At 47.8% G+C, this 20,000-nt stretch overlaps 2 protein-coding genes across 2 annotated transcripts in view; one reads left to right on the forward strand and one right to left on the reverse strand.

Annotated features, from left to right (window-relative positions):
- Positions 1-958: 958 nt before the first annotated feature.
- On the reverse strand, positions 959-11,478 carry LOC310771913 (angiopoietin-related protein 1-like). The gene is made up of 5 exons (XM_083664413.1): positions 11,339-11,478; positions 7,003-7,851; positions 4,855-5,048; positions 3,294-3,564; positions 959-3,071 (listed from the first exon to the last, which is right to left on the reverse strand). The coding sequence occupies exons 2-5, from the start codon at positions 7,814-7,816 to the stop codon at positions 2,884-2,886; spliced, it is 1,467 nt and encodes a 488-aa protein (XP_083520539.1). The 5' UTR covers positions 7,817-7,851; positions 11,339-11,478; the 3' UTR covers positions 959-2,883.
- A 994-nt stretch (positions 11,479-12,472) lies between these two features.
- The window catches only part of LOC310771914 (protein zyg-11 homolog), a gene marked incomplete at both ends in the record, with an annotated part of 10,446 nt that continues 2,918 nt past the window's right edge, over positions 12,473-20,000 (forward strand). Inside the window, 5 exons of the mRNA XM_083664414.1 lie at positions 12,473-12,565; positions 15,423-15,588; positions 16,517-17,313; positions 17,621-17,761; positions 19,491-19,667. Of these exons, the coding sequence (XP_083520540.1) occupies positions 12,473-12,565; positions 15,423-15,588; positions 16,517-17,313; positions 17,621-17,761; positions 19,491-19,667 (1,374 nt within the window). The remainder of the gene's footprint in view (positions 12,566-15,422; positions 15,589-16,516; positions 17,314-17,620; positions 17,762-19,490; positions 19,668-20,000) is intronic.

Here is a 20,000-nt window from a genome sequence, read left to right on the forward strand (position 1 = left end):
AATGCAAAAGAGACGTTTTTGGGAGTCATCTGTTTCTGCCTTAGCGGTTTAATTTTAACATGGTATTGTCACTTTTTATTAGGGAGTTTTTCACATGTCCATAATTACTTTATAAGTGTTTAAAGTGTCCAAATGGGGCTGACCGCTATCCTTGTGCTGTTTTCTTGCTTTGAAGATGTTTGGGTGTGATGGCCATTGCGGTCAATAAGAGAAAACGTGCAATGAGAGTATTTTCAGGGACGGGACCAAAAGGACGTTTGGCTTTTCATGTGTGCTGGGGATGCAGGGCTGTTTTTGAGAGCAGACCGACTCCTTCAGCATCCCCCCACCTGCCCCCTCTCCTCTGGGATGGTTAGCCCGCCTGCCCCCTCTGGGATGGTTAGCCCACCCCTGCGCCCTCTCCTCCTCTGGGATGGTTAGCCCCCCCTGCCCCCTCTCCTCCTCTGGGATGGTTAGCCCCCCCCCTGTCCTCCTCCTCTGGGATGGTTAGCCCCCCCATGCCCCCTATCCTCCTCTGGGACGGTTAGCCCCCCCTGCCCCCTCTGGGATGGTTAGCCCCCCTGCCCCCTCTGGGATGATTTGCACCCCTGCCCCCTCTCCTCCTCTGGGAGGATTTGCATCCCTGCCCCCTCTCCTCCTCTGGGATGATTTCGCTTCGCCCCTGGGATGGAGCCTTCCCTTCCTACCGGTGATTACAGACTACAGGGAGCTGTGACTTTTTCAATGAAAGATACCGTATTTATAAAAAAAAAACAGTTCAAGCACTTTTGTGTGGAAAGAATGTAAATTTCTCTGTATTTAAAAGGAAGAGGGAGGAAAAAAATAACGCTGGAAATTTGGACCAGTTCCATCCCAGTTCGTCCCCTCCCCTCTCCTCTCTTTTCCTTTCCCCTCTCCCTCTTTCTCTCCATCCTGTCTGGCTTTCAGCAATGTGTTTCTCGTTGTCTGTCCCAAATGCCTATAACTCTCAACCCGCTTGGTCGGCATATTTTTCATGCTCCAAAACCACTCAAAACAAAACGTAATTCCATCTTTTTTTCCCCTCAACAATGCTTGTTTTCCCCAAGACTCATTGAAATTTAATCATCAGCAAAATGAGAAAAACATATAACAGCAATTTCCATACCTTATCAGCCGCGCAAGCAGCACACTTTGAGAATGATTGTCATAAATACAGAGAAGACGACCTCTCACTCTCTCTCTTTTCCATAGGATCGTTTACTATTTCCTCAGGACGCCTGGTCCGTTTCGACTGTTATGATAGCTAATTGTACACATAAATTATCCAACATTTCTGGCAATCTGCATTAGGAAAAAGTAGTTCCAAAAAAATACGGTAAAATAGGTCATTGGAAATAAGGAGAAGACATAAAACCGGCACTGTTTTTGCACAATCAAATGAACAGTCTTGTACATAAAACATGTAGATCACCTTCATTTCTCCAACTCATTAAGTGGTTGGTGTGATAATTTTAGCTCTTATTAGTGAGTGGTAATACGATAGGCCTACAGTCATATACATACTCATACATACCAGGCTGCATAATCTCTTTTCCAGCTCCTAGCAACTATAGCACAGCCCGAAGAGCGTGTGTGAGTGTTTCCCCCAGATGTTTTTCTTGGCGAGGTAGAAAGACCCGCATTTAGACCCGGTGACACTAAAGCTTATGAATGAAATCAATACCAGTGGAATTCTTCCAGGAGGTGGCACCTCCTCTACATGGGTTGGGTTTCTCTTTCTGCTAATGAGGAAAACACTGCTGCTTCTTAATCAGGCCAGATAGCTTACATTATGTTGCTGTGCAACACATCTGAAAACCTCTGGTAAGCCGCACAGGCAGTTATTCTTAAAGGAGAAGTTCACCGAAAAACAACGCTTGATTTATTTTGCACATGATCTCTCACTCACGCATATCCGAAAACTGTAGTTCAAGTTCAAGTCAACTTTATCGTCCCTGAGGGGAAATTGATCGTGCAGCCAGGTGAAAACAGAGAACACAAAGAAACATAGGCACACAGACTCAGTTTCAAAAATAATCTAAAATACACGAATACTTCAAGTGGCAAACAGAAACAGCGTGTGTGCGGCCAGCACTAAAACCATCATTCGCCCCCCAGTAGCCTAGTTACATGGGAAACTCATCGGCTGAGTCCTCAGGGGCATTTAACACTTTGATGGCCTGGAAAGATAAATGCATTTTTCAGCCTGTTAGACTTGGCCTTTGGTATCTCTGTCCAGAGGGAAGGAGCTCCAGTTCACCATACAGAGGGTGAAAGGGACATTTTAAGATAGCTCGAGACTTAGAAATTGCCCTCTTGGAAAATAAACAGTTTGACAGTTATTGAGGGTTGATTTGAGTTAAAGCTGTTGCCAGTGATGTCATTCATGCACAAATGACATCATCACTGGCATCAACTCTAACTCAAATAAACTCTCAATAACTGTCAAACTAAATGAATGGCTGCAAAACTGTTGACCGTTTTTGGATATGTGTGAGATCATGTGCAAAAGAAATCGGCATTGTTCTTCGGTGAAGTTCTCCTCTAATTCCCACTGACTATCATAGATATTCACACATGGTGGTTAAAGGAGCGACTTCATATGGCTTTTAAATAGTCTTTTAAACATCTCCTAACTCTGTCTACCTCTTCATCTAGTATGATATAAAGAACATAATGTCCATACAGAGTCCATGTCTGCTACAGGAGGCCGTTCCAATCGCTGGGTTGGTCATCTCCGTAGACTTACAGTATGTCCACCTTAGTCCTGGGATCACTGAGCCCTCTATTCAGCCAATTACTAATTGACATATACTGTAATTACAATTGGGAGTGAGGTCCAAGTATGCCCTCTCCTCCACCAGCCTGGCTCACAGCATCTCCTCAGTCGATGGGCCTGATCATTATGCGGACGGTCTTCATGGAGTAGAAGCCTCCGCCGTAGTCGGCCCAGAAGATCCCGTCCTGGAACTTGCTGCGGTAGACCCCTCCGCTGTACCACACACCGTTCAGGTTGGCCTGCCCACAGCCGTTGTACCACCAGCCTCCTTTGTGGAAGTGGGCACAGTTGCCTGTGTTGGGGGGGGGTAGAAGAATGTGTGATGTCAACTCTGTGAAGTACCCCAAGTACTACTACAGTATGGCTTTCATACAAGAAATGATTTCACGCAACCGCAGATGAATAATTGTGGTCTTCAGACAACACAAAACAGAGACGTTTTTCAAAACTCGGGAAAACAGACACACAAAAGAGGCCACAACACTGGCACAGGAGCACCACCAGCATCATCTACCTGAGAAGGCGTCCTTGTCGCGGTCCAGGGTCGTGAACTGTTTGCCGTTGTGGCTGCTGAACGAGTCGCCGGCGTTGCCCTGGTAGGTGCCCAGCCTCAGGCGGTAGCCCTCGCTCTCTGGCTCCAGGTGGAAGCTGCTGTACTGAGCGTACACCTTCTTGCCCATCCAGTCCTCCATCTCCACCAGCAGCTTGTAGTCGCCCTGCCTCCCCATTTTGTAGATGCCTTGCAGACCGAGCCAGTACTCCCCGTCTATGTTGCCGAAGCCACTCTGAGTCGGAAGAGATTACAAGGGAGGTTTACAGGAAGATTACAGGAAGTCCTGTGAGTTGTTTGTTGTGTGGTATTCTGCGGAGTTTAGAAACACCAGAGTTGTTTAGGAACTTAAAACCTCCTAATTGGAAGAAGGGGCCATGGGATTGTATCAGTGTAACTGTGAATTGCCTTTTTTGATGACCACGGTAGTTAAGACAAATTACAAAGCCGATGTTGAAAGAGAGACGCAATAAGCGCTGTGGCAAGGAAACGCCGCTCGCTCTTCGAAATTCCTCAGACAGACGTGGTGCAGAAATTTATGCTGGAAAATGAGAATCAATCTTCAGGCTGAGGCTCCGCTGGTTCATCATCTCAAACCCCTACAGATCTCTTGGATCCCCGGCTAAACGGCGATACTGGCCCGCCGCGCGAAGAACCGCGGCCAATATCTACGTCTGGCCGCGTGCCCCCAGAACACTTCACGTCGTAGGGAAGGTTGTGGTTTGTGATTGTGGGATTAACTGGTCGAGCCAGAAGATGATGAACGATGTAGGGTTTCAGTCGGGGGGCCTCCTCTCTGGTGCTGTGTGTGTGTGTGCGTGTGTCTGTGTGTGTGTGTGTGTGTGTGTGCGTGCATGTGTGTGCGTGTGTGTGCGTGTGTGTGTGTGCGTGTGTGTGTGTGTGTACACATGTGGTGGCTTTGTGGGAGAGCGCAGAGGCAAATCAATGTTGAAGAGAGAGCAATTTAGCTCGCCGTTAAACATGCACAAGCCTGGCCAGGCTGCATGGAACACTGAATCACCGAGGCTGCCAATGCTGATACTCTCCATCTTGTCCTCACAGAGAGAAAAAAAAGCTTGATGAGCGAGCGGGCCTATATGGTATCCTGGAGCGAGCCAACCAGTCAACTACCCCGGCAATCCATCCAGGAAAGCAGCAGAGTAGTAGCGGTTTTGGAGAGAAATGCCTGCAGATTGAGCTGTGGAACATACCTTCCTTACTGGCCCATCTAACGTTTCATAATGGGAATCTCAAAACCAAATGGCCTCGGACGAAATGACGCTGCTGACAGGGCGTTATATTTGACAGTAAGTGAGAGGGTTCTGGAGGGTTCTGACCCGAAGAAATATGCCCCGGGACCCCAGATGATTCCTCTGGAAAGGTCATGTGATGACACCGATGTTGTGTCTGGACGAGCCACACGTTCGTTCTACACGTCGTTCAGAGAGGAGAGGAGAGGAGAGGAGAGGAGGGGGAGAAATGAGATGGGACGGGGAGCGAGCGGTGGAAGTGTTATCGTCCTCACCTTGTAGCTATCCCAGTTCCTGAAGAAGTTCACCGATCCGTCTCGCCTGCTCTGGATGACGGTCCAGCCCCCGTTGTCCATGCCCTGTTCGCACCACACCTGCATGGGCCGCTCCGCTTCGTCCGGTTTGATCAGGTACATGCCGCTGGTAACGTGGCCGGCCTCCTGAGCATCGAGACAGTCTCGGTACGGACCTGCAAGGAAAGCATGGTCAGAGAGAGAGAGACGGGCAGTAAGACAGATGTGAAGATAAATACATCAGACCCGGGGAAAAGACGTTTGTAAATACTTTTGTTTTAGCTTATTTTGGTGTCAGAGGAGTGACGATAATAAACCTTGCGAGGCAGCTGGATTCATGTGAGATCATGAGATCACGATCATGTGACAAATCCATCTGGTCACGCTCCAATCTATTGGTTTGAATCTGAACCACCAGTGGTTTGCACCAATCAGCATCCTATGAGGCAGCTACGGGCGGGCTTTGATGCGACGCCAGCGAGAGCGAGCCCGTGATAGACGTGATGGACGGATGGTTCATCCAATCACCTGCCAGGTATTTTTTGAAAGTGCCCGTCCTTTGAAACGGTTTCCCGAACGACTCGTTCCCAGATGGTTATGTGAAAACAAGCCATCTGGCAGCGTCAGGTTGTGAAGATGGCATCATGGCATAGAAACAGAGAGGCAGGCAGGGAAATCAAACAAGCAGACACTAATAAAACCACACTGCAGCAGGTCTACAAAGCACACTTGTTTACTGTGTGTCCTCCCAGTAACACCAGAGGAGCAAAGGCAATAATTACGTCAATTCATTAAGGAATGATTTGTGTCTATATTTAAACCGTAGAATTTAAACACACAAGCCAAATTAGACATCTCATTCGCCCGCTGTTTAAAATGCTGTATGTCTGCCTTCTTTTAAAGTCATCATTATTCAAAGATTTTGAATTACAAGCAGATGTGCGGCAGCGGGTTTATTTAGTGGGGGAATAATCCCCACTCGACTTAGAAATAGTCCACCCACCTTTGGGTTATGAGGTAAAGCAGAGTGGCTCTACGTTGTGGTTTGCAGGAACATATCATGCCAGCCTGGGTTTTGTCTGTGTCTCACATGCAATGGAAAAGTCTCGCAAAGGATTCTTTTTCATACACAGCTGCACTGAAATCCTACACACTTTATTATTCTTGGGCAGGGACAATCTAAATGTGTCAGGAATTTCAGCTGATGAGTAAAATCGCACTGGCTACTTCTTTTTCTTTTTAGCCTTCCTTTGCTTTACGTCCCCCCACCTTCAGTGAGACATTACAGCATTTTTATTTCCATCGTGGTCTGTGTTGTTTCTGGTGAGCGGGGCACCTGGTTCCAGCTGAATATGCAAATCTTTAACCTTTGAGAGTGAGGCCATAGGCCCACCTGCAGCCTCACTCACAAGTCAGGGGTTGTTTTGTTAGAGAACGGGCAGCCTGACTCATGACTGGTTTAAGTTCTACCACACCTGTTTTGGATTATGAGTGGATGGATGATGAATGGGTGAGCAAATGAATGAATGAATGAATAAATACATAAATAAATACATAAATAAATATAATATATATATATATATATATATATATATATATTATATATATACAGTATATTATATATATACAGTATATTATATATATACAGTATATTATATATATATATATATACAGTATATTATATATATACAGTGTATATATATATATATATATATATATATATATATACATATATCATTAGTCTATTGCAGACAGCCCCTCACTTTTAGCTTCTGGGTGGTGCTGATGGACAGCTCCTTTTATTGTTAAAATAAACAGGTGCTCTGAGAACACATTATTTTGCCTCAGTACTGTGGGCCGGATGTGGGCTGAGATATTCAAGTGGGCCTTGACTTGGAAAAGGTTGGGAACCGCTGCTTTAGACAGCAGAATTGTAGCCCAGTCCAAATTTATCACCCAACCTTCATACTCATACTCAGCTAATAGGCACGCACGCATGCACTCACTCACTCACTCACTCACTCACTCACTCACTCACTCACTCACTCACTCACTCACTCAATCACTCACCCACTCACTCACTCACTCACTCACTCACTCACTCACTCACCGGCTGCTGCCCTCTCTCACCTTCAGTGCTGAAGTTTCCTGGAAGAGGTTTCTGGACTTCCAGGGTAGTGCTGCCTGTGGGTGACGGCCCGGAGCGAGAGCCCCTCTCGCGGGCAAACGCGCGGGTGTTGTCCCTCTGGATCTCATTGGTGAAAGGTGGCACCTTGACAGGAATGTTCTCGGGCACCACCTGCACCAGCGGGGGCCCCAAGGGCGGCTGCTCGTGCCTGCGGCCGTTCCCGTACACCTGCATACAGCGCTCCTCCAGGGCTCCGATTAGCACCGACTGGTTGTTCACCACCGCGGACATCGCCGCGTACCGGGTCTCCAGCTCCCGGTACCGGGACGCCAGGCGCAGCGACTCGGCGGTGGCGTTGAGGATGCGCGTCTCCAGCTGTGCCAGCTCCAGGGAGTTGTCCCTCTTGCGGATGATCTCGTGCAGCAGCTGCATGTAGAGCTGCGTCACCCTGGAGTTCATATTCCTGCTCTCCTTCCGCAGGAGCTTCATCTCGTTCACCATGTTGCCGTCCACGTCCACCACCAGCTTCAGCGTCTCCATCTCCCGCCGCTGCTTGGACAGCAGGTCGCGCACCGAGGCCACGTCCAGCCGCGTCACGCGGTCCTTGTCGGTGGAGTAGCCCCGGGCGGCGCAGATGGGACCTGTGATCTTCTGCTCGGGGACCAGGAAGGTGTAGGAGCACTTCTTAGAGTCGCCATTGTTGGCCGGAGCCCTTCGTACCCGGGAGAGGATGGGGTGGTCCTTGGCGAGGCCCTCTCCGCTACTCCAGAGGGTCAGACCAAACAGGACAAATAGGCTCCACACTCCAGCTTCCATTCTTCCTCTCTTCACCACCAAAGCGAGCTAAAGATCTACAATAAAGACAGAGGAGAATTGGGCCATTATACAGTACCTTACTTGGTCCAACTATGAGGTTATCATTTTTCTTTTTTGCTATAATAAGTCACTCTGCACATTTTGTTCAGTTTCCTTTTAGACACATCACTGGTAGTCTGCACTTGAATACAGATGTTTTCTTTTCTCTTCTAATCCAATAGAGTCCAATGTAACCATGAGACCTGCAAAGCTTAAACACTCAAAGAGCAAGTGCTGAAATGACAGAGGAGAGCTGGTGTTCATCTGGACTCAACACAAGGGTCCAGCTTCATTATGGAGCAGATGATGGTTCGAATGAGAAGTGAAAACGAGCAGACTATGGCAGGCAGGAGCAGGCATGACCCTCACACATCAGTATGCAGGCCTTTTGGCGAGCTGTGTCTCATGGTTCCTCTATGGCTCAGTGCCGCCCCCGGCTCAAATCTGTTATCACGACTCATATTCTCGGTGCATTCCCTCATGGATTGTCTCTTGTTATGGGCCACACCGCGTCTGGATCAGGTGTCCGGGCGTGTGCACATGCCAGGATCTGCTTTTCATATTAGTGTAGAATCCCCCCGCAGCTTCCTCAAATCTCTCCTGCCGTCTTTCAGCAAAGCCACATTGGTCTGCGTGGAGAACTGACGTCACAAAGCATCACGTCTCTCAAAAGATGGAACGGACAATGAAAACAGTTTGTAGAAAATGGAATTTACATTTGGCCACCGCCTCAGACAAAACTGAATCTGCTCCTCTAATGGCATAAACATCCCCTGTCGGTCTGTGATAGTTTCACGAGGAGAAGGATTAGGTTATTATCAATCTTTTTTTTCAGGATTTCTCTCCCATTTTCTCCCCAATTGTACTTGGCCAATTCCCCCTGCTGTCCCGGTCGTTGCTCCATTATACCCTCTGCCGATCTGGGTGTAGAGTTGTAGACTAGCACATGCTTCCTCCAATACATTATGCAGTCGCCAGCCGCTTCTTTTCACCTGACAGCGAGGAGTTCCACTGGTAGGACGTAGTGCGTGGGACGAGCACACTACCCCCCCCCCCCCCCCTTCCCGAACAGGCGCCCGACCGACCAGAGGAGGCGCTAGTGTAGCGACCAGAACTCATACCCCACCAGCTTCCGAACCCTCAGACACGGCCAATTGTGTCTGTAGGAGCGTCTGACCAGGCCAGAAGTACCGCTGCCGGGAACTGAACCCATGTCTCCGCGGAGGACGATATCAATCTTGAGCGCAATGGCAGAAGTCAGCAGCAGGTTATCACTGGCCTTCACCGACTCATTTTAACTTAAATGGTAAATGGGATATATCTGAATTTGGTAAATGAAATAGTCTGATGTGTGTGAGAAGCTGCAGGAGAAGCAGGAGTCCCTGGTTTCCCTGGTCTATTTTTGGAAGGGAAGCTTGTGTTTTGATCTTATTGCTTTTGACAGCACAACGAATGGAACAGAGGCGGGTGACGTACAAAAATGCACGCTAAGTGAAAGATCCCTCCTTCCACATTCAATAGCTGGGCTTGGCATTGGAAGTGGAGCTAATGGCGGGCCAACCAACGACTGATTCTGGCACTCGGGCCCAGGCAGTCCCGACCAGAAGGCAGTCTGTGGAGGATATGACCAAGGAGGTTAAATAACCTTCATCCAACACTTTTGACAGCCGCACAATATGACCCACTTCACATCGATGGTCATCAAACAAATCCTCTGAGGACTTTAACAGATGCCAAGGAAGAAGAAGAAGAAGGACGAGATGAGTGCAAGACAGAGACAGCAGGGGCTTTGAATCATCTCTGCGGTCTCTTCTTGATGTTTGCTTGCACCGAGGAGTCCCGACCACAGTTAATGGGACAGATCCCAGAGCATTACCTAAGTCCAAACTGCTGCTGTAGCACAATCGTGGCCTTTTATCATTGTCAAAAGGGGAAAAACACGCTCGCCTCAAAGAAAACAGATGATATCAAGTTTTTGTGTTTTCATAAAGCACAATGAGTTATTGACAGAAAAGGCGCCCGAGCCAACATTAACTTTCCTTTAATACTTCATTTGGCTTAGAGACGTTCTGGAGCGCACGATTTCTAAAACTCCTCCAAACGACCGGCTCGGCTTTTTTAGACGCAACATATGGGAACAAAATGTTGTGGGAGCAGCAAAGCTGCAGCATGTTTTGCTTCTTAACATTATAAAGAGCGAGTTGCTGACAGTCGAGGAAAAAGGGGATTCTCAAGAAGTCAGACCATGTGTCACAGCTCAACAACACCTTGGCATTATTATTACCCAGAGAGCACTAGTTTTCCCTTTCTCTCCTTAATCACAGCTCATCACCCGCCAGAACTCGGCCTCGGCGATTGATTGGCTGGCCTGCGTGGCTCCACTTCCACACAATATGAATCTCACAGGCAGCACCCCCCCCCCCCCCCCCCCCCTCCTCCTCCTCCCACCAGTGACATTGTTTACACAGAGCTCTCAGTGTGTGTCTCCGCCAATCCCATTCCCTTATTACCGCTGGGACGCGGTCTGTCGTTAACACCCTACTGGTCTTCATCAAGTCGGCCGCAGGAGACTTTTTTTTGACAACTTATTAAAAGGGTATTTTCACCCCCTCTCTCCCTGCTCAGAGCCGGGCCTGACCAGACACAGCCACCTAATTCATATTAATGCACACGTTTGCAACCGACCAGACAGCAAACTTTGTGGTGGCTGGCTTCCCCCTCAGCCGCCGGGAGGAACATGAGGACACTTCCAATCAGCCCCGCTGGCTATAAGTGCCACCACTGAGGTCTGCTATTATTAGAGAGATCCTCAATTAAAATATTTCATTTGGAATTAAAGACCTCTTCCCTGGGAAATGCTGGGTAACTGCATTTTGTGTTCACAATGTTATTTCAACATATAAAACCAGATGGGAATTCAGGATGTCTCCTCCAGTATCCAGTCAAACTGCTGCTCTGGGCCAGTAGCAGACCACCAGAACAATGCCAATTAGCCCACAAGCTCTATTCTGATGGAACCACTGATTAGATCTGTGTACTGAATGGAGGAAATGATCCAACATCTTTGCACATGCTGCAGATGACCAAGCAGTTTACAGTAGAAATACACATGCAGTGGAACAAAAACATGAGGGAAAGGATGGATGTTAACAGATACATTGATGACATTGTATTGCTGAAATAAGACAGTGATTCCACAATTATACAGAAATGATTAAAGTCTACAATTTCCCTGAAAAATCTGAAATGGACATTCCAACTTGAATGTAGTAAATAATTAAGGCTTCAGAAAAAATTCCCCAACTTTGCATTTGAGCTTTATTTTGCCAGACAGCTCAATGAATTCCAACGAGTTATTTAGAGTGATGATGATGATCATGAAAAATGTTAACACTTCAGCAGTTGGAATACCTTCCCAGAAAGAATAACAATAGAAATGTCATATCAGTCACTACACAGTAACAGAAGTGTAACAAGTCTTACCTGTGTCAGTGGGTCAGTACAGTCAGAGGTCCAGCTTGCTCTCTCAGTTGTGTTTCCTCCTGCTCTCCATTCTCCTGGCCTCACTCTCGCTCTCCCTCCTCTGCCTTTGGTCTCATTGAGAATGCAGGCCTGCATGCAGCTATGGCACAAGCAAACACGCTCCGCTAAGAGAATAGTAGAGAGGGTGGTCCTCCATACACAGTGGGCAAACAAGGGGGGGGGGTGGAGGGGTGGATGGGTTGGTTGGGGGAGGCTGATGGTGGGATTTTCAGCGAGGTTTGAGGAGAGCTGGCCCCGCCTCCCTCCTCTGATGTCATGTGTACAGTTCAGGCAGCTGGGGCTCCTCCTAATATAAGGTTGCAATGCAAACAAAAAAGTAGTTGAGAAATGAGGTGATACAATGTGATTGGCCTGGAGTCGGCGAGTGTGTGGCGATGACACTGACACTTAGATCACACACACTACACACACGCACGCGCACGCGTACGCGCACGCGCACGCACACACACACACACACACACACAATACACACAGACACACACACCCACACCCACACCCACACACACACACACACACACACACACACACACACACACACACACAATACACACAATTTCAGCTGTCAGGGTTTAAATCACATAAGGTCTTGCTGGGCTTAGTTTGTCTCCCATGCAAACTAAGGCCATCTGTCCCTCACTCAGCCTTGTAGATACAGTATAAGCGTTCCATCAATCTGAGAAGAAGTTGATGACACACACTTAAACTCTCTCTCTCCCTCTCTCTCTCACACACACACACACACACACACTCATTCATGCAACCACGGTGAACCATTTCTCTCTCTCTCTCTCTTTCTCTCTCTCTCTCACTCCCTCTCTCACTCCCCCGGCCGTCACCAAGCTGTTTTGGATCAGCCCTAATCTAATGACGGAGTGATCCAGTAGCTTCATAACGATAATAATAGGAAGTCTGTTCTGGAGGGGAGCGCTTCCCCTGGGTTTTGTTCCACCAGGATATGTGCGTGTGTGTGGGTGTCTCTTGTGGCCGTCCAACAGCTATTGGCAGCTGTGTTTATTTGCTTATGAGGACAACATGCAGAGGTCTTTGCAGGCAACGAGACGGCCTCTCGGCTAAATGTTTTGGATTATAGAGGAAGTTGTCGGCTTTGATGCTTTGGGGATTCTCTGCTGGGAAGTGGGAGGACAGAATCGCTTCGAGGCATGGACAGTCAGAGATGTGCGTGTATGCCAGTGAGAGAGAGAGAGAGAGAGAGAGAGAGAGAGAGAGAGAGAGAGAGAGTGTGTGTGTGTGTGTGTGTGTGTGTGTGTGTGTGTGTGTGTGTGTGTGTGTGTGCGTGCGTGTGTACGCGTGCATTTACTGTAAGTGTGTTTGTGTCCGAAATATGTGTGTGCATGCGTGCGTGTGTGTGTGAGAGAGACACACAGTGTGTGTGTGAGTGAGTGAGTGAGTGAGTGAGTGAGTGAGTGTGCGTGCGTGTGTGCGTGCGTGTATGAGAGAGAGAGACAATGTGTGAGTGAGTCTCCATGGTGGTCGTCTGTATATACAGTAGTAAAGGTCGTCCTATCTAAATAAATGATATATAGGAGAACATGTGTTGGGAGGAGGAGGAGGTTCCTGAAAGAAGCGGAGAAAAGACATTACATGCCAAATCCATGCCTGGAAATGAATTTTCTGTAACCGCAATACATTTTCAAAAAGTCCCACTCTGGTCTTATTGTGTTCCAGCTCTTGAGGGAAAATGAGTGGAGGCTGTAGGGAATTATGACAAATTAAATTGTTTTATGGCCCTATTACATATTCTTTGTAGTTTTTTATGGAAGCAACAGATGAATCGAGCTGTATAACCGAGTTCCATCTGGATTTATTTCATGTTTCATATTGAATAAAGGGTGATAACAAAAAGAAGACTGATAGGGATAGTGACAGACTTTATACTATATATCTATATTAGATTTAGAGATGGATTGTTCACCATTAAACATTCACTTCTCACTATAAATAAACTCTAAACTATAAAAGACTTTTCAACTTTTATTACAGTAATCTGTAAGGGGTTCAAAAACTTACTGCAGGCCAGAGACTGAGCCAGTCTCCAGCTCTCTCTGTGAGCGCCTCCTTGTGGCTAAACGAGTTACCTACCCTCCTCTTCCTTTCCTTAACACCCCACCAAAAAATAATGCTGATTTGTTTTTGCACTTAATCTCACATATCCGAACAACTGTAAACAGTTTTGCAGGCATTAATTTAGTTTGACAGTTATTGAGAGTTGATTTGAGTTCAGTTGTGGACCAGTGATGTCACTCATGCACAAATGACATCACTGGTTGGATATATGTGAGATTAAGTGCAGTTCCCCTTTAAGTTATATTGCAGTGTAGAATTAAGGGTGATTGGGACAGTTTTTGAATTTCCACCTTGTGTATTAAAGCTTTGTTGCCATAAAAAGAAATAGCCCAACACATGAAACATTTCTGTAATACTGAGCATGTTACCTGTCCATTTCAGGAGGAAAGAAGGTTATATCATATTCCAAAAAACAACCTAATTCCATAAATAGAAACATATAAACACATTTTTACTGATTTTGTTACAGTATATGCCTACATCATATTCATGTTTCCATCAAAGGTTTGTGCAATATAGCTGATAGCTTTGACAATTTTATGACCTTATGATGAAAACTAGCTAAAGCTTATGTCATTTTCCTCACCTCATGTGTTGCATGTTGCAGAGTCAACTTCCTGTTTGATACTCGCCCCGCCCACCTACGTGATGTCACACGAATGAGGCCACCTCTGCAGTTTTGATTACGTGGTTTCACAGCTAGGGCTCAGCAAAAAAAAGTTTTTATTTTCGCTCAGGCGAGAAAATAAAGAACAAACCAACAAGCTGTCATAAGAGCAACCCTGCAGTTGCTGACGTCAGAGGAACTGGCCAATAGGAGGCGACCTTGCTGTGACAGTTCTTCACAATCGACGAGCAGCATGCAGCAGCAGCAACATGTAACCGTCAGAGCTGAAGAATACTTTAATAGAACTTTATGAATCACTTAATGAAGTGGAGTATGGTCCATAATAATACTGTCGCTTGGTTGAAAATGTTCCCGAGAGTCTAATTATCTCTATTTCGAGCCTTCTTGTGTTTTTTCTTCCTTCTTTTGATTGTTTACTTTCCTAAACATGGTGAGTGACACACACGTTCCTCCCACCCCTTCTAAAAGTCGCCTTGCCTGTGTTATTTTCGTGCTCTCGTCCCGTCTGCCAAGACAAATGTTCATAGCCACAGAATAGCTTTTGCTGAAGGGCCTTGCTTTTGTCCACTTTGCCCTACAGAGATCAGTTGGATTAGATTAGGTGATTTAAACGGGCTTTACGTGTGCGCATTGCCTCATCTGTTGCGGATAAAATTAGACTAAACTGCAGCGTTGACAGATCCTATGTCAGTGTGGCTCTGTTTTGCCTTGGGGAGGAGCCAAGAGAAATAACGGTTTAGTTATTCGGGGGTTTCTAATGTCTTTAATGAAGTTGCTGCACACACTCTCTGGGGGAATCATCTAACTAGTCAAATGTGAGTCTCATATTCAGCCTTCAAAGATTGTACCCAGAGGGAAATTCAGCCAATTAGTAATGCAGTTCCACTTGTTTCAGCAGTTTTCTAGAAATAGTGTCACTATTTTTGAAACCAGTCAGAAACAGGCAGCACCCTGTCACTGCACTGCACTACCATCAAGTCAATTACACTTTATTCTAAAAAAATATGTTGAAACCAGTTGATTTGCATTGGAAACAAGAGAAATCCTCAACTCCCCTTTGGCAGATTTTATTCACATATTTTAAGGAAATTAAGATTTTAGGACTTTAAAATAGACTAAATAACTTTTTTGCAGTGCACACTCTATGAATGTAGACAGGTAGGGTATCGAACCTATTACATAGTCTTTAGGTAATTAAAGATTTCCATGCCTAATTAAATCCATTGCACTTCCTTACACCTACACTATTTTACATAGTAATCCGGTAGCTGTTAGCATGATGACGTCTGCCTGCCTGTTGGTGTGTTTCAGGATGCCTCCGGCCCCCCGGCCCTGTGTGACCTGTGCCTGGCTCAGGTGTGCCGCAGCCTGGACGCTCTGTGCAGCCGGCGAGCAGACGGCTCCCTGCGCCTTACCCACGCCCCGCTCCTCCCGCAGGAGATGGCCGACCAGCTACTGCACAAGATGGCAGCTGGGGGTAAGCCAGGAGGAGCACGCATCAGACTGCAAATGCTGAGGTTCCACTGTGGCTACCATGTAGCAGTGCCACGGTCCTTCTGTGTCAAGTTGGAGGAAGGCACAGAGTCAAAGTCAAACCATGTTACAGTCTGCCTTGATCCCAGTGATGTAGTGGTGTATGAAAAGAAGGGGGTTAACTATTACCAGTCAGTCCAGTCAGTGATCATCTTAAAGGAAAGTTCACCCAAAAATGAAACTTCAGTCATGATCTACTCACCCCATGCTGATGGAAGTTTTTTACTCCACAAAACAACATTAATGGAGTTTCACAGCAAAACACCATTGCAGAATTCTCCTAAACAATTGAGGTGGCTGGGGTCCAACTTTACAACATAAAAAAACAACAGGGAGAGAGGAAAAGAAAAAGAAATGCCTCCATACTGCTCACCTGATGTAATCGAAGTCTCCACAAGCCCTGAGATGCCAAGTGGACTTGAAAATACATCATTTACACCGTATTTTTAACCAACATCTTCACTCTAGCCATGTGCTCCAAAAACATGGGTGGTGGATACTGTAGCCTGCTATAGTGAAGATTTTTATTCTGTTGTTGTTGTTATTGTTGTTACAACTACTCACCAACTACTCATCAACTACTCACCCCCCATCGGCATGGGGGTGAGTAGATAATGACTGAATGTTCATTTTTGGGTGAACTCATACTTTAAGGCAAACAACAAAACAAGAAACAATTATATGCTCAGAAAAGCATTAATCCATCATAAACCCATCATGATATCACTTAGATCAGTTTACTACCTACTGTAGTATGCTGGGTACTATTTTGTCAAGCTGAAAAGGTAGATAAAGTCTATGCTGCATACGGTAGCTAAACTGAGGTTATAAGCTGCTCGTTCTACAACATCCCTCTGTTTTCTTCCTGTAAGGTCGACTGAACGACAGAACCGTGGGGATTTTCCGAAACAGCAAAGAGCTCCGCCTGCGCCGAGCCTCCATCCGCTGCTGTCCGGTGTCCGCGGAGGCTTTCCGCCTGGCCCTCTGCCCTCACCGGCTCCAGGAGCTGGACGCCTCCTGGGCCCCCGGGGGCCTCACCGGCGCCCACATCGTCTCGGGCCTGGCCTCCAACCCGGAGTGCAGATCCACCCTGCAGAGGCTATCTGTGGCCGGGCTGCATCTGGACTGGGAGTCTCTCGGGGCGGACGTAGGCTTCAGTTCCCTACAGGGCCTGAGGACGCTCAACCTGGCTGACACGGACCTGAGCGACGCCGTCCTGGAGGACATCTGCTCTCTCCCTCAGCTGGAGAGCCTGGACATCTCCCGCAGCGCCGTCTCGGACCTCACGGCGCTCCTGGAGTGCAGGAGCACCCTGAGGTCTCTGATCGCACACAGGCTGCGGCAGCTGGATATGTCGCCCGCCAGGCTGCTCTTTGTCGTCAGCCAGCTTCGCTCTCTCAGGCATCTGGACTTTTCGGACGACCACTTGGCAGAGATGTCCGTGGACGATGGCAACGGGAAGGAGGGCGATGAGATAGTGCGGCAGCTCCTGGAAGGGAGTCCCGAGCTCCTCCCTGCCCTGGTTTCTCTCGACGTGTCGGGGCGTAAGAGGATCACAGAGGGGGCGGTCAGTGCGTTTGTGGAGGCCAGGAGCGGGCTGGTCTTCCTGGGCCTGGTGGCCACTGGAGTTAGCTCCTGTGATGTCTTCTCTACGCGGAAAAACTTACAAGTAACCAAGGCTGTGTTTCATTCCAGTAACTTCATTTCTGAGAATCTGTGGCATTATTTCTGAGGATCTAGCCCTGGCATCGAGCATAATAGAGTTTCACTCATATGTATTTCATTCCAACAATACACAATAAGATATGTGCTTCCTGTTCTGATGTAATTAGAGATGTGAAGATATCAGAGAATGTTATGGTTATACAGTAGACAGAAGCTTCTCTGTTGCATATGCTTCATATATTGTCGTTGTTGCACTGTGTATCGTACTGTACTTCCTGTCTCTCATCTCTTGCTCTGCTGTGCATGTCCAGGTGACTGGAGAGGCTACTGAGAGCCAGCTGTGTGAGGCCTTGAGAAGGTACCATGAGAGGGAGTGCTTCATACGAGAGGCTCTTGTCCATCTGTACAATCTGACGATGGACATAGACAAACCCCGACCAGATATCCTCAAGGTACCACAGTCCCATCCGCTCTGCTCTGCTCTCCTCACAAGGGACAGCTGGGTCATTATTATTAACACGTTCACTGCCAACGACGTGTAAACACGTTTTCAGAATCCAGCTGTTGACTGCCAGCGACGTGTAAACACGTCGTTGGCATCGATTTTTTTTTTTTGACGGTGGGTTGTGCATCTAACCCTTTTACATCTCTTATATAAGTATTGGACGTGTACAACGTGTACAACCCATTCCACCGACCCACTAAGTGGCGACAAGGAAGTAGGAAGGCAAGCAAAAAGCAGTGTGATCCATTTCCATTCTCATGAAAATGGATTGGCGGAGGCGCTTTCGTTGTCGCGCTGATTGCTGGCGGTGCGGGATTGCAAACTTGCATGGTGGATTGCGGATGGAGCACACTTTGAGGCACGCAGCGTAAATATGACCAGAGTCGCAGGGGCTTCATCGGAGCTCTCGGCCAGGGCTCCGGGAGGCGGGCGAGTCCAGCCGGGCTTCCTCGGGGAGCGGCCACGCAGACAGGCACAGCCAGGCACAGCGGCAGCGGGGCAGTCAGACTGGTGACAAGCTTGTGGTGCAGCAGGCGATTTTGCCTTGCAAAATAGCACCAAATTGGAAACAGCCATAAAAGGCTTTTAGAATGGGATTTTCAACCCATTCTTTTTTGTTTCTTTTTCGCTCTAATTTAGAGTAATTTAATTTCTATTCAGAAATTTATTTGAGAGGTCGAGAGTATGAGAAAGTGCATTTGCACAGGTAGGAAAGTGCTTGTGACACGGCGCTGCAGCCAAGAAGAACGCCCACGGAGGGAGGAGTTGAGCAGAGGGGAGTTTCCTGCTGTTATGGAGGAAATTACTGTTCAAAACTATTGTTTAGGTCTTACTGATGCCAAAAATGAATGGTTAAAGTGACTGTTCTATCGAATTTCACAAAAAGCCGTTTATCTCTGAATATTTTTTCTGACGCTAAAACCATGCTGTATTCAATTGCTAATGCTTACATAACTACTAACTCTACAAACTAACTCTTTTAGACAGAGAAAGTACACATTCTATTAGTACTTTTGAGATATTGTATGTTCACAAACTCCAAGCAGAAAAGAATCTTCGGCTCTTGTAAAATGAGCCAGAATCCTCAAAAAACGGCTTGGCAGAAGCTACCTACAGCAAAAAAAAACGGCTGGCAGTCAATGTGTTAAACACACCGATTCTGGGTTTCTGAGTGGCAGGTGTGTCTGGGTGGCAGGTGTGTCTGGGTGGCAGGTGTGTCTGGGTGGAAGCTGTGTCTGGGTGGCAGCTGTGTCTGGGCGGCAGGTGTGTCCGGGTGGCAGGTGTGTCTGGGTGGCAGCTGTGTCTGGGTGGCAGGTGTGTCTGGGTGGCAGCTGTGTCTGGGTGGCAGCTGTGTCTGGGTGGCAGGTGTAGAGGTAAAAGCACTCACCTGCCACCGCGGAGCGCCTGATGGGGGAGAGGGAACTGGGGGGAAGTTGTGATCCTCCCACGCGCTACACCCTGCCGGTGAAACTCCTCGCTGTCAGGTGAAAAGAAGCGGCTGTATCAGAGGAAGCATGGTGCTCTTCTGCGGCTCTCCCCAGAGGGGGTGGAGCAATGACCGGGACAGCAGGGGGAATTGGCCAAGTACAACTGGGGAGAAGATGGGAGAAAAATCTGTGGGGAAAAAGATTCTGATGCGTCTCCTATTTTGATTCAGACCTCCTGTTTTCCCGTAGCTGGTGTTGGGCGCGATGCAGAGGCACCACGCCTCGCTGCACGTGCAGCTGGTGGCCACGGCGTGCGTGTTCAACCTGACCACTCAGGACCTGGCAGAGGCCATGCCCGTCCCCCTGATCAGCTTCACTGTCACCCAGCTACTGCACGCCATGCAGACCTTCCCCACCCACCAGCAGGTAAGCTGCTGCATGCTATGCAGACCTTCCCCAGCCACCAGCAGGTAAGGAACCATGCAGACCTTCCCCAGCCACCAGCAGGTAAGGAGACACGCCATGCAGACCTTCCACAGTCACCAGCAGGTAAGGAGCCATGCAGACCTTCCACAGCCACCAGCAGGTAAGGAGCCATGCAGACCTTCCACAGCCACCAGCAGGTAAGGAGCCATGCAGACCTTCCCCAGCCCCCAGCAGGTAAGGAACCATGCAGACCTTCCCCAGCCCCCAGCAGGTAAGGAACCATGCAGACCTTCCCCAGCCCCCAGCAGGTAAGGATCCATGCAGACCTTCCAC

The sequence above is a fragment of the Poromitra crassiceps genome (assembly GCF_964638095.1).
Source record: "Poromitra crassiceps genome assembly, contig: HAP1_SCAFFOLD_1489, whole genome shotgun sequence".
Taxonomy (NCBI): Eukaryota; Metazoa; Chordata; class Actinopteri; order Beryciformes; family Melamphaidae; genus Poromitra; species Poromitra crassiceps.

What these genes read in the sequence shown, in the direction of transcription:
- LOC310771913 (XM_083664413.1), bottom strand. Translation starts at nt 7,816, where the DNA reads ATGGAAGCTGGAGTGTGGAGCCTATTTGTCCTGTTTGGTCTGACCCTC. An exon ending in AGGAAACTTCAGCACTGAAG is followed by an intron (nt 5,049 to 7,002) that starts GTGAGAGAGGGC and finishes CTTTCCTTGCAG; the next exon opens with GTCCGTACCGAGACTGTCTC. An exon ending in CGACAAGGACGCCTTCTCAG is followed by an intron (nt 3,072 to 3,293) that starts GTAGATGATGCT and finishes CCCCCAACACAG; the next exon opens with GCAACTGTGCCCACTTCCAC.